This window comes from Branchiostoma lanceolatum, chromosome 13 (assembly GCF_035083965.1).
Source record: "Branchiostoma lanceolatum isolate klBraLanc5 chromosome 13, klBraLanc5.hap2, whole genome shotgun sequence".
Classification (NCBI taxonomy): Eukaryota; Metazoa; Chordata; class Leptocardii; order Amphioxiformes; family Branchiostomatidae; genus Branchiostoma; species Branchiostoma lanceolatum.
This window is the reverse complement of record NC_089734.1, coordinates 10,985,714-11,000,605: the sequence shown is the minus strand read 5'-3', so window position 1 is coordinate 11,000,605 and position 14,892 is coordinate 10,985,714. Positions and strand designations below refer to the sequence as shown.

General features: G+C 39.0%; 1 protein-coding gene across 5 annotated transcripts in view; it reads right to left on the bottom strand.

The window, feature by feature from the left end:
- LOC136447288 (calcitonin gene-related peptide type 1 receptor-like) overlaps window positions 1–14,892 on the bottom strand; it is a 45,161-nt gene that overhangs the window by 15,716 nt on the left and 14,553 nt on the right. For 3 of the 5 annotated variants that reach the window (XM_066446022.1, XM_066446023.1, XM_066446026.1), the window contains exons 3-7: window positions 9,761–9,861; window positions 4,127–4,186; window positions 2,656–2,788; window positions 1,980–2,090; window positions 1,407–1,519 (exon numbers count right to left, since the gene is read on the bottom strand). In XM_066446022.1, the coding sequence (XP_066302119.1) occupies window positions 1,407–1,519; window positions 1,980–2,090; window positions 2,656–2,788; window positions 4,127–4,165 (396 nt within the window). In that variant the 5' untranslated portion in view covers window positions 4,166–4,186; window positions 9,761–9,861. The remainder of the gene's footprint in view (window positions 1–1,406; window positions 1,520–1,979; window positions 2,091–2,655; window positions 2,789–4,126; window positions 4,187–9,760; window positions 9,862–14,892) is intronic. The other 2 variants (XM_066446025.1, XM_066446024.1) reach the window with 2 other exon arrangements.

Below are 14,892 nucleotides of genomic sequence, written 5' to 3'. Positions count from 1 at the left end.
AACCCACACATTATAGAAAAAGTGGGATCATTCGTCTTCCACTGTCTCGGAAAAAGAAGTCAAACTCAAATAAGATAGAATTTAGTGTTAGTATTTAGACTAGAAAAGTCACATGCTGTATTGTTATATATTGTCTGTCCGTCCTTTCACGTTACATGTACTTGCAATTAGCCTACGGGCAAGAACTTGCAATAAACTTATTAAACTTATTATTAATATTATCATTATAAAAGATATTCGGCTTTTGCTAACTCAAGAAAGTCTACCTGTCTGTGGGATTTCGTTTTAATAAATAGATGAGATAACTGAACAGTGTATCCTTGAGGTGCCCTTGCTGTCAAGCCTTTATGTATTCATAGGGATTTCCACAACTAAGATAACATCTAAACCACAGAAACACTAGGATGGTGGGAGCAATTATGAATTCTGTGAGTTATGCCGGGGAGACAGATGGGGGAAAGCAGAGATAACTATGCAGTAATGTTGATGTTCACTGCCATCACTTTTTTGGGGCTTAAACCTGCAGTTTTCTTGTAGCTTAGAGGTTGGGACGAGAGGTAACTTCATATCACCAAAATGATGCAAAAAAAAAAGGACATCGTAGATGAAGTCTGTGGAATAATTTTGATATCATATCAGAAAGACTGTATTTCATAATGTTCATTTGTATGAATTGAAGCAAATGGACTGAGGAATATGCATGCAGTAAAATGGACATACTGGAGATTGAACTTGGAGTACAAAAAGAAGGAAAAAGAAACTTCAAAGAAAAATCTAGCAGTTTCCACCATATGATGGAAAACATATCTTGAAAGCTGAAAAGACTAGCTATGAACAAACCTCTTCCAAAGGATTTTTTACGATAAGCACAACCATAAGTCAATACAATTAAGCCTGACATGCATCAATGGTTCATGACCCCTTGATTCTTTTGATCAACTGGATGATCGCTCGTCCGTTCAAGCCTTTAAGCGGCACATATTGATTGTTGAGTCTCTCTCAATTATAGGCTTGAGGCCTGTAGAGAATTTAGAGGACATCACATTTTCTATTCAACGTGACCCAAACTGGACATTCTGATGCTTGGCTTTAATTACCTTTGCCAAGAAGGTTATGTTTCCGTGTGCGTGTATCTGTGTGTCTGTTTGTGAACATGATAACTCAAGAATGCTATTGTGGATTGTCTTAATATCAGAGTACATGTAGGTCTTGATAAGACCTCGAAATGATTAGATTTGGGCTCTCTAGTGGCTTGTTAATGCTTAAGAGACAGCAACATGCATCAACTTAACAATTTTAGTCATATTGATGTCAACATCAAATCATCACATCTGAATACTGGAAGTTTCTGAATATTCACTGTGTATAACCAAATACTGTATACTACTAAATATTGCAAGCCTTACTTGCTGGTGTTGGCGGGTGTTGGCGTTACAGATGGTGTAGTCGGACCAACTGCGGTTGCTCTCGGGATGACGGTACCAGGAACCATCTCTCATACACGTCTTGCTTGCTCTCACTGGTAGCAAAAGATGATATTGTAAAGAATGAAAAAGTACTTTAACGTTCACTTAGATACACTTAAAATTAGGTCCTCCCTAGAGTATTCTGCTGATTTTAGTATTCAATCCTACATATACAGTTGGATCTGACTACATGACTTGTATATTCCTTCTCTTAGAGCTGACTGCACCAAGGCTGCTGAGGCTCTATTCTAATGTCAATCCTGTCCATGCGGTTGTGGTAGGCCAAGGAATTCTTGGTTGGAAGGACATTTAAGGTGTTCTGCCTAACCAACGCTGGACAGCTTGGAAGCGTGGTGTGAAGACTAGCCCACTGCTGCCCACCCCTTTGTCAGGGACCCCTGCATCAGTGTAGTCAAATACAGCTGGGCATTTCAACTACTACTGTCCTCTAGTTTAGCATGGTATGAGTATGATGTATCATGCTGTAGATCTCTAGTTTCTACATGTACTTACAACTGGTGTCAAAGTCCGGGAAGAAGTCAGGACAGTTGAGTTCTGCCACGGTTCCCGCGGGTGTGTCTCCCCAACATCCCCAGCCATCCCACGTGCGGTTACAGAACACACCTGGCAAAATGACAGGATGGTCAACAGTTATTGTTTCTGCATGGACCTGGTTTAACATTTTGACAGACTCTGCTTTAGGACAAAAATGAGGAAGAAGTTAACATTTGTTGGAGTGGGCCAAGAAGGACATTAAAGTGTGCGGCCTAACCAGCGTGGACCCGCTGGACAGAGCCGCTTGGAAGCACGGTGAAAAGACATCAATTAACCCACTATTGTAGATCCTGACCTGTGACCCTGTGACTCAGAATGGGGTCAAAGGTGTCTGAAAGTTTGTACCACAACAATTTGTCAAGTCTCATAGGGTCGTAGGTCACAATCTAAAATAGTGGGTCAGGTACCTTGAAAAGTGCAGTTATGAGGAAACAGATTTACATGATCAATGCTTCTCAAATACTTGATACCGCTCGCTCAGTTGTCCTCATTGGTTGGTTGATTGAATGAGTAATTGATTGAGCCCCCAAAAACTTACAAAATGAGGACCATACTAACAGTGTAGATCAGCATGTACAAACACTTACCCTTCACCCTATACCCCCTGGCTAATCCAACAGGATTCGCCACTAACCTTCACCTTCAAATGGCGGATCCGTCATCATCTTCATGTAGCACTCGTACTGTGATGTCATCATCTTCTTCTGCTCCAATGTCAGACCCTTCACAGTGGGCTGTGACGACTGTCCTCGGCAAACACCCAAGCCCTACAAATTTTAAAATTTTACAGATATGTCCAGTATTGCTGTAAATGCATTTAAGTTCGCGTGGTTTTTATTTCGCAGTAGGGAGAAAATGAAGTGTTCGCGGTGGTTTACAAGTTCGCGTTTGAAAAGATAGAAGCGCTACAGTCATAGGTGGGCAAAAAGTTTTGCGGTGGTTTTAAGTTTGTGCTGAAGAGTTCACCGCAAAAACCACGAACATAAAACCACCGCGAACATTTCTGCATTTACAGCATGCTGCTTCTGATTCTGTAGTCTGTGAATTCCCTGTAAGGGACGTCACACAGACGGAGGGCGCAGCGAGCGGACTACATGCAGGATGGCAGCAGTCTGCTCTTAAATGTGTCCAGTGAGGGGCTGTCTACAACGTGGGTAGATCTAGAGAGGTTGTTCCACTCAGGGAATTGTTCTGGCGTAGTATATTATGCAAATTTTGCAATGTCACAGGTGGGCCACAGAGTTTTGTAGTTATATGGGCATGGTTGGCACGGGTACCAGTGGATGCAACCCTGTTATGGAGCTAATGTTATACAACAGACATGATGTCTTCTGATGTCGTTTTAAGTAGACCGTCAGCAGTTCCAGATTGATCGAAATATGAAGCTCAAACAACAGTATTTTCAACAAACCTCCATTAACAATTTAATCTGCCATGCTACATAAATCCGCCACTTTAAAAAACAGTCAGTTTGAGAGTTCTCTAGTGCAGCACCCCCAGGTATGCACAGTTTAGATATACAGGAGTGCATTATATTCTGGGACGTTGGATTGGAGATCTGTTTGGACGAATCTTTTCAAGGTGATAGAATTATGCACCCTGGTGGAATCATGTTACCGGTAGTAGATGTTACACATCCTAATCTCCCAGATGCAGGCCATCAGATACCCAGAATTGCCAAAAGGTTGACGTCATTCCAAAATATTACACTGTGTACCAATCATTGTGTTTTCCAAAAGGTATTGTTGCAGCAACTTTATGTTGTAGAAATGCTAAGGAAGCTTTAGGATGATCACATTCAATCATATCTTTACTTAACCATAGATAACATTTTTGTTACATACACTGCAAAATGAATAAATAGAAAGAAAAAAAATCAATTATAACTCCAGGTGGGTGTTAGATAACATTAAACACTAGATATTTATGAGACTTCGATTGATAGAAAACTCTGAACCTCATTTAAACCAACAGTTGACTTTTCAAAGTATGAAAGTCCAGGAAAAGATACTGAGTAAGATGAAAAAACTGAAAACAACATAATTGCTGTTTAAAACAAAAAGAATGTAACGTTAACCCACAAGGGGCATGTCTAAAACACTTACCCCTATGATGATGATGATGATTGTGAACACAGGAATCATGGTGTCTGGTTGACCACAGGTCTGTATGAATGGAAACAAGCACAATGTCAGCTCAACACACAGAACCTTCCTTTCATAAATAATGTTGAATTGCCACTTCAAGTCATTCATACACTAGACTTTGCATTACATAAAGACACTTCAAACTCAATTGGATAAAATTTTGGAGATTTGATTCCGGACGTTTCGAGCGACACACTTCTTCAGCCTCACTAAAAAAATGAACTGGCAAAACGAATACAAATGTACAAGGCTAGCAATTCTTAACTGGGAAAACCAGTTGAACATCCGGAATTAAATCTCCGAATTTCATCCTGTTGTAGAGTTTGAATTGTCTTTATATATTGTTTACCTGGATGTCTAACCTTCATAAAAGTAGACTTTGCATTGAATTATTTTCTGAATGATAAAAAGACACACTGTATCCCACTGAAGAGAGGAATCCTGGCAGCTTTGACTACATAACGGTTCACTATTGATTAGATGGCTCAACGTGTGCAACGTAATTAGAAGTTCCCTGGTGCCAGTTATGTGCCCAGCGGTGCAGAGCAAACGGCACACGCCATTATAGATAGAGGTCACATCTGACTGAGCCTATGAACGAGGATCCATGGGACATTTGTCATGAGTTCAATAATCTCAGCCAACTGCAGTAAACTGTGATGCTTGTTAATTCTTTTGGAGATAGTTGATGAACTATAATCTAATACAACGTATTATGAGAGTAAAGGAATATTAATGGCAAAAATGCTAAACGTTTTATCAAGATACATGACCTGCAATACATACATGTACATGTATGATAAGAACAGAAAGATCATTGTTACATTAACCTATGGATCTCGAATTTTACTTCAAAGTTAGAACAGAAATACTGGCAGGGAAATACCACAGTCAACATCATCTAAACACTCTGCTACATTGCTTTGATTTAAAATTCTTAACTTTAGAGTCAGTTTCTGACCTGATCTTTAATCTTGAATAGCTTCTCAATGTAACCTGCTGTCAGTGGTACTGTACAGTACGTTGGAGTTTTGCCCTTATTGTCAGGGAAAAGCAAAATTCCAGAGAGGACTCGCCACTTAAGTCAGTGCATGCTTGCTAACACAAGCAAAGGTGTTGCTGTGCATAATATTTCTGGACACAAGCCATTGGTAATCCTTCACACACATGCATCGCACACCATATCATAGTACCAACATAATTGGTTGTGGCAGAAAAAATCACCGCAATTCATTTTCATCAGACACCATAAGTTGATTGAAAACTAGGCTTTAAATCATCTAGGTGATAGAAGTCACCTTGAAAGCAAGAAGCCAATTGAATACAAAATGACCTCTATCTACTTTGTTTTGGACGAGGGCCAAGGGTGTTTGCCAATTGTTCAATCATAGGTCTGGATGAATGGGCAGGAATCCCAGCTGATAAAGCCTGGGCCAGTTGTGACATTCCGTTTGCTACAACCTTTCCATGAGAAACAAGGGGCTTGTGAATACTCAGTCACGTTTGGGACTGCATCCTTGCCTCTACATTACAAAGTGGAAAGGCGTAGCAAACTTTAGTCACGTTTGGGACTGCATCCTTGCCTCTACATTACAAAACGGAAAGGAGCAGCAAAGTCTAGTCACGTTTGGGACTGCATCCTTGCGACAACAAGGCTGCAAACAGTTCATTAACCCCAGCAGTTACCAAAACTATTTTGGTTGCATAGCAAAGAACCGGGCATACATTGCTGCAATCTTAATTTGTAGCGTTGCCTTCCTTGAATTTCATCTTTTCTCATCACAGCAATTTTCATTTCTATATCCATGAGTTGCGATACAATTGAATAAAGATTAGATTTAACACCCATTCAAAGTTCTCTGCAACAGAGTTTTGATGTGACTTATAACATCTTAGTTTGAGATCTCAACATTTCAATGACATTTTTTATGGCACTTGGTATGAGAGATCACCAGTTAAAAGAAGACATCTGGAAAATAAATCTCTCTTATTATTATCGTTGTCATAAAACCTGCTCAATTGAAAATCAATCAAATAAGAAATGGCTCTGCGATGTCCTAAAATAGAAACTTAGAACAACATGAAACAGAAAAAGATACAATGGTGTACAATGTAGAGATAATAACTATTGCAAGATGCATTGTGGGGTACTCCTAAAAGATAAGATGGTCATCTTTGCCCTTCAAAAATAATGTGTCTTTCAAGTGACTCTTCTATTTCATATCCAGCTTCTTTTTATTTCACTCTAATATGTATCAAAAGCATGATATGTATGCCGTGAGCGCCAATCGTTCTACCGGCTTCCTGCCATCAAAAAGGGAGCGAGATCTCGAGCGATAGTAAATTGGTTACGCACTACGCCAGGACCCCTGAGGAATGATATCAGACTTTGAAGTTTGATATGCAGTGATTCGGTCCAGGACAGAGAATGAATTATTGAAAAGTGTGGATGAAAGTCAAAGGGAGATTTGAGTGCTAAAAAGAATGCATAAAAGATTACTGCATCCTTTGAGAAATTGTAGCTTTTTCCTATTCTTCAGATTTCAATAGAGTGATAATTCTTTGGGAACTGGTTATTATCATTTTTTTAGATCTATTACCGTCGGCAAATGACAAGATAACAAGGAAGCAGTGATCATGAGAGGATATGAAAAAATGTGAGCCAAGAAACAGTCTCATATCTGTTGTTATAATACAAAATTACGCTAGTTACTACTGCCACCTACTTGTAACTGCCTCAAAAACAAGGTCATGTCTTCATTTTGATCATTTGTCAACATCATGTTTTACCATAGTGTCAGATTGCTCACATTGATAAATGGATGACGTTTTAGGGTACCACCTTATCCATTTATCATATCGGCACCCCATAAGCCCAAATAATGTCCCCCAAGCTCCAATAAAAAAAGGCTATCAATAACGACAAAACCTAAGACAGTTTCCCCAAGCAACACCAGCTTTTAAGTGGGTGGAATTATTGCAACCATGCAGATAACATAATATTACATCTATCTGGACCACAGTTGCCTCTCGGGCAAACTGATTGAATCCTGCCTTATCTCAACTAGAGTGTTCGTTATTTTCAATCGTATCACAGGCTTCCATTTGCTCTAGAGAAAATGAATGAGTGTGTACTGTAATGTTTTAAATCACAGGATTAATGGAATATTGGATTAACCTTTAAGTTAACAATCATGGTTAACGTTGCTTTGGAAAATCCTGTTACGGTACATGAAGTTTGAGAAGGATTAAAGTTTAATGGCAGTCCATATTTGATCCAATAATACATCATTACCAGTTATCAACAAACAAGAGAGGATATCAAGACTAGAAAGAACCCAACACACTTATCAAGAAGAGTAGGGGTGACCCAGTGTGATTGGCCGAAAGCGCGAGCCTGCACTACCACTATTTATTTGAAAAAGCATCTAATTCATGTTTCACCTCAATTGAAGATGACTTCTTTACTTTTTACTTTACAAAACTACATGTAAGATATTTGCCTATTTATCTGTGTAGATTACTAATATTGAATGAACATAATTACCTAAAACTTTTTCCAACACAATACAAAAGTACAATGTGCAAGCTTCTTGAGAATTCAAAATTGGATATGTTCTCTTACTGTGTTGGAGCAATTTTCTTACAATTTCAGCTTTAAATCCTTTCACGGAATATATCATGATATAAATGATATCATATAGACTCTGTGGTAATATTTCACTATCAAAATATAGGGTAGGAATACTTTAAATGCATAGCTCAATGTGAAGCTTAAAGTTAGACGAATGTAGGTACCCTACAGATTCTCATCTGGAATTATATTCAGTAAACGTACACTTCAATCTACCGATTCGGCAAATGTCATGGAGGCATATCTATGGGAATAGACCTAGAAGAGGATTGGCTTTGAATCTGTCCTAATACTTTTCCCATCAAAGCAAGCTATCTATAGCCAACAGGCATTTAGATTCACTGTAATTTGCCAAAATTGCCAGGCTATTATGTTTCTCGGGGAAGTTGAGGACAATCATGCTATAACTATTTCAATCATACCTTGTCCAAAATGACCTCCCGTCTCACAATGTACTTATTTTGAGCTCTAGATAACTGTCTTGTGCAGCCAACAAGTGTCCAATTTACATGAATCTTGGCCATGGCACAAACAGGACAGTATGAATGTGGGTATATGCTAACTATATCTCATGGAACATCTTTACTCTCTTCAAAGATTCAGATCTAGACTCTCAAAACTAAAAGAAACAACTTAAGATTAGCCAGAATATCGTTTGTCTATGATGAAAGGACAGACGTTGAGCCCAATATACCCTCTGATGACTTGCATACATTATATGAATTATGATATCAAACCAAACATTCATAATTGCTGCAATGACACTGAGGTCAGTATGTAAGTAGCTAAATACGGAAGATAAATATTTAGAAGGCGACATCAAAGCACCAGTCTTGGTGTGATGGATAGAAGGACAATAACCTTTAAGTTAATATACACATACACCCAGCCAAACATTCCACCATAAATAAATAAATCAATAAATCAACTCCATCTACATCAGAGGTAATTTTAGAAGGGTGATGGGGAGATATTATATGGCAGACTGATGATTGACAGCCCCCAATCATACACTGAAAGTAAAGAAATAAATCCCTGGTCGGACATAGATTTTGTTAATGTGCCCATAGGCTATTGCCTAGGCATTGTTGGGCGGAATGTACATGTAAATATGAGATATGGATTATCATCATCCTGAATCCGTCCCACCTTTATCTCCATATTATTAATTACAATAACTTTATTGCAAGTTCATGCCCCAAGGCTAATTGCAGACAAACAAGTACATGGATATACATGGGAATCAACATACTAGTAGTTATCTAGTCTACTGTGAAAGTTCTGTTAACTAAGGTTGACTATGTTTGGGTTTGACTTCTTTTCTTCATAATATCAGTGTGATTTGGAACTTGAAAATAGATTCTGATCAAAGATATACTTCGGCAAGGCTAATCAGGGTAGCAATTGGGAGTAGTGGCGAGTAGAATTTTTCTTCATGAAGAGTCTTCAATGACCATGTAGATTGTACTGAAACAGTTTTTGAAATGCGCTTGCAGAATTCAATCACATGAGTTTACACCAAGAAAAACTGCCCCTCTCTATCTGCTATTTTAGACCACTGCACTCTTCGCCCTTGTAGTTCAAAGGATGAAGCACAAGGGCACAGTGCTTGACAGACCAGAAAATTGCTCCCTGAGAGCTTGTAGGAAACATAGGCCCATAAATGTCAAGTGGGCATAGAAACAGCAATCCTGGTATGTGGATGGGAATTTCAACAATGGCGCTGCATTATAAGTATCTTCCACATTATGTAACAGCAAAGAAAAAAATCCTTGGTTGGTGCAATCTCGGCCACTACAAAATCAATGTTGATACAATGCTGACACTTTGCATTCGGCAGGTTTAAGGTGATGCCCAAGGGCTATAGAAATGGAGATGGGGCACTGCCCTTCACACCAAAAGGTGTGGAAAGGATTAAGCTTATCTGAGACCCAAAATATTGTACACATATTACTCACCGTGCAGTAAAAGCCAATCTAGTCAGAAAGACGTCGCTTTCTTCCAACGCTAAATTCTTCAAGCAGCCTCTCCTTAGCCTATCGCTGGCAAAGGGCCAGTCCTGAAACAATAAATAATGATAATAAATGACAATTAGCTACTGAAGCATCACAGGTTTGGACAGATATTGATTCAAATCCTTAGCTGGAAGCAGTTTTGCGGAGACAAGAAAATATTTGCTTTGGATGCAATATGACAGCAGTTATCAATCTGGAGCACTGAGCTACATGTATGGCCCCACTGGGCTTTCCATGAAAAGGAAGACGGACATGAAGGCGTAACGTTAAGATAGCCCCAAATGACACATCAATCAGAGTAGCTTCGGGCAACCCGGAACTCTGCGATTCGCTTTTAACAAAACCATCAATGGAAATAGATTGCTACATGTACACAGTCACACACTCTTACCATGAATGGATAATGACAAACGTTTGGGAAAAGCCCCAAATAAATCATATTTCGCTCTATGAGTAACTGAATTTCTTGATATAATAGCACAAATCCATAAAAGGAAGGAAATGGATTGCTACATGTACACACACACTTTTACTATAAATAGATAATGATGAACATATGGGAAAAGCGCCCAAAAAATTCATATTTCTCTCTATGAGAAACTGAATTTCTTAACATAATAGCACCATTTTGTCATAGAAAAGACAGCATAATATTTCCCAGATGAAAAAAAGACTAGTATATCCTGATTCAATCAGACTTAGGACCAATCGTTCAAAAGCAATGTGAAACCACATCAGAAAAGGCAGCTGTATCCGCACACTGAGGAATTGCTGGGCAGCTGGAGCCAAATCAAAGGTGGCAGGGTCTGATGCTCATTGACTTCCCATGACAAAAGCGACTACGCACTTATGATTTAGAAAAGCATTATAAGCCAAAGACGCAGGTGTATCGTAGGAACATGGGACCCCAGGGATATTGTACTAGCTGGTTGCCAGCTCTTGGTGTAGAATTCACATTTGCTATAATAGCTTAAACAACGCTTACAGTCAGATGTGCAAAACTTAGTTGTGACAGGTCGTTCAGTATAATCATCATAATTAACCAGCTGCTGCTGTGCCATACGCCTGCGAAGCTGGTGTGTTATGCTGAATGGCGGTTATACCGGCAATATAAAGATGCACTGCTATACAGCCCACCATCAATCCATTCAAGCCCATTTATTTGATCCAAACAGTGCACATGTTCAATACAGCTACACAGTAACTTCATCATTGCCAACTGAAGCCAACTTCCAAAATAAACTGGAGCTCATCAAAACAGCTCTGAGTCAGTAAAATAACAGTTAAAGGACAGACTACAACAAAGGAAAGTAAAGCATACACTCAGTCTTTCAATGAAGTTAACTGTCCTCCGATAATGAATGAGTACACTGTGTGTAATGTGAAATCATGGCACAGTTGTGATGACTTACTTACTTTAAGTTGCTTTATGAATGAATAACGTTACATGCTGATATTAAATGGTATGTTAGGAGTTACAATGTACTGGTCCTGGAGTTCTATTTACAGCTACATGTTTTTAAATGATACATAATGCATCTCTCTAACACAGCTTCGTGATAGCTACATGTACCTAGGATTAGCGGATTGAGACTGTACAACTTTGGAATACTTTGAAGATAAAATCTTTATGACGTAATGCGTGGGCACCATGAAAATTGACTTGGCAAGTCCTCACATCACTGAGGTGTCATTCCATGAAACTACAAAATGTACTTTGTGCAGGGGCTGTAACCATATCATTCGGACTTACCGAACATAAAGGAAGGTCATTACCTAACTGTCCCCCAGGACAATTGGCATTTTGGCAGACCTTTCGATACTTTTACGTCAGCTTCGTTGACTTTCCGCGGCTGAAATACTTTTCCTGTGCGCATGCCAATGATGGAAATGAAGATGTTTTCCCCCTTGAATTGGGAAGATACGTCAATCCATTACGTGACAGGAGAGCCTTGAAGTGCTCAAAAGCTGTTGTTTGCGTACAAGCCAAGTAGCTCGTAGAACTTTTATGCCACTAAAGCAGGAAATTAAAACATTTTCCGAGAATTGGGAAAGTTTGGTGTCGTATATGAGCGTGCCTAGCGATGCGTAAAAGCCCTCATCTGTGTAAGAGTCTTTAGTAGACGTGACCAAAATAGGAAATCATGTGTTTTCGTGAAAATATGACGTCTTTCTAGAATATGATGGGAGTGCCTAATGATCCTTATAAGCCCTGATTTGTGTACGAGCCTGTAGTTTGTTAAGTTTTATGCCATCAGAATAGGATAGTAAGTTGGAAGTGTTTTCCAACAATTTGGAAAATGCAACCTCATTCAAGATGGACCATGACCAGAGGACCTTAAGCTATATCTAAAAGCCCCAATTTGTGTAAGAGCCAGTAGTTTGTTAACCTTTATGCAAAATAGGATAGTAACCAGTATAAATGTTTTTCTTTAGAATTGGAAAATTCAACCTCACTCAAGATGACATCATGACAGGAGAAACTAGCCATGTTCAATAGCCCTCATTTGTGTGAAAGCCTCTATAGCTTGTTAACATTTATGCTACGGTACTGACCCTAACACCTTTGGGACCTATAGGAAAATACACACAGCGCCATGTTCATACGGGCTAATTTTCTGCAATAAAAGTCTCCCAACATGATGGTAATTATTTTCTACAGCAAGGGCAACTTGTGGTGGAAACATGCATTTCAGCAAGCGTTGAACATTCTCATCTCTTCTGTATTCGCATCATGACGGCCTAGTCAGAGGACTTCAGCTCAATGTGGTTTATTAAGACAGAGGCTCATCAAGAACCATCCCACAAAATTACATTATTCATATTAAGTACTGCTATTGCAGAAGCGTAATTAGACGTAAATGGATGTGGCAGCTAGACTGTTGAAATGCTTCAATTACATGACATGGTTATCAACAAACAAAATACATACTTTCAACAGATGAATCAGATGCAATTTAATGTTGGAAAGTTTCCAAATTACAGAATTTATGAGCATCTAAACTATGAACTAGATATAATCTGGCACCTTGTGGTATTGGTGATGATGGCAGGTGGCAATCAGATAGCAGAAATTTTCTTTTAATTGGCACAATTTGTTTGGAAAGCTTTTAACATCTATGCTTAATTCAAAAGTGTGTTAACATTTCACCTATATTTTTTATAAACATTCAGGAGAAATCTCCTTCATAGAGAGAGGGAAAAAAACATATCATTAAGCTCAGCTACTAAGAAGTTCCACGTCTTCATTTTCTTCAATTCACTGATGCAAGTCAGCTCGAAGATTACCCTTCTTAATGGCCATAAATGGCCCTTTTATCTCTGAGATGTTGTTCGCTAACAGCGTACCCTCTACACATGGAAAGTCATCTCCCATGGGAGCACTCAGCTAATGGGCAACAAAACAAATTAGGCCGAACGTGATGGCGAAAAACGCTTCCCTGATTTTGCCAGAAATTCACATACAAGGAGGGCAGGGCTCGAAATAAGGGGTGCATGTGCACCTAGAATTGGAGCTGTGCATCTAATTTTTGACTGGGGCACTACTAGTGCACCTAGATATTTCTGTAGGCTATATATATAGGGTAAAGGTACTATTATACACTAGTACACATATTTGAGTATCATAATCAGAAACAGCACAGTAACTTTTGTTGTTCTTTGTTTGATGTCTTACTTGTTTGAAATTTTTAAGTTAGCTATAGAATAATAATTACCCTTTGCTGACATTCTACTTATTCTTATTCTACATGTAACGTTAGTATGTTGTGCACCCAAAGTTTTTTCTGTGCACCTAGATATTTAGGTTTGGTGAATCAGTGCACGTACTCCAAAGAATGAATTTTGAGCCCTGAAGGAGGATACACGCCTAAATGCTGACATTTCACTCTATTTTACATTGTGCACCTCAAATTCTTTCTGTGCACCTTGGTTATGCATTTAAATTAGGTGCACCAGTGCACAGATTTTCACCGAAGAATGAATTTCAAGCCCTAAAAGAGGATATGCGAATGCCTAAATGCTCCTGTGTGCTCCATACATTCTCATCCAGGAGCATTCCCCCGTGTCCTGTTGAAGGTGTTTGACCCTTTGGCAGGAAGAAATCTTGATAGAGTGGATCTGGGCACAATAATGCCAGGAACGTGGCCAGAATTTAAGGAGGCTTGGCTAGGATTTAGAGAGATAAGCACAGTTTGCTGTGCGCACATATGAAACTAAATTGCTGAAAATGAGCTTAGAGATTTTGTGGATTAGAAAATGAAGACTCATAATGCATGCACAGTCAAACCTGGTTGGGCAACCAGCTGGCACAGGCAACCACCTCCAGTCATAAGCCACACTGAAACAGTCCAGTCTATTTTCACATAGTTAACCCCACCCTGTCCTTAGCCACCATTTTTGCTGAGGTTGCTGAATCCAGGTTTGACTGTGTGTTTCATTTCATAGAGCAAAAAATATCAAAATCTTCAAACACAAAATATGTGTGAGAGTACCTTTGGAGCACATTGTGCATTCTCTTCAGTCCTTACTTTTCAAGGCTTCATGATCAATTGCCATCATCGATCAAAACGACAGTCTTTATAATTACAGAAAATGAGGAGAAAATTGTTCAAAATAGTTGCAAATGGCAAGCAAGTTGAAAGCTACAATTTTCGTGCTGAGAAACTAAGTCTGTTGTTGGAAACCATCCATTTTGTGGACCCCAGGCAATAGCTTATTTCCCTATCACGTTCTGCACATTTGGCAGTTTGAGAAGCATTATACAGAAGAACTGAGATGAAAATTGGAGGCAATGTTTCCTAATATCACATAAACTATTTTGTAACTTCAAATTGATGTTATAAGCCACCATGAAAGATAGACAGTGTACTTTCAAGCACCGTAAGCGATCAAATTTCGAGAAACTAAATGAACCCCCGAAAGTCCTAGGCCTTCAATCAAATTAGGTAAATGTTTCCTTATATTACAGAAGCTATTTCATGACTTCAAATTGATGCTATAAACCACCATGAAAGATGGACAGTGTACTATCAAACGCCATAGGCGATCAAATTTTGAGAAGCTAAATGGAATCT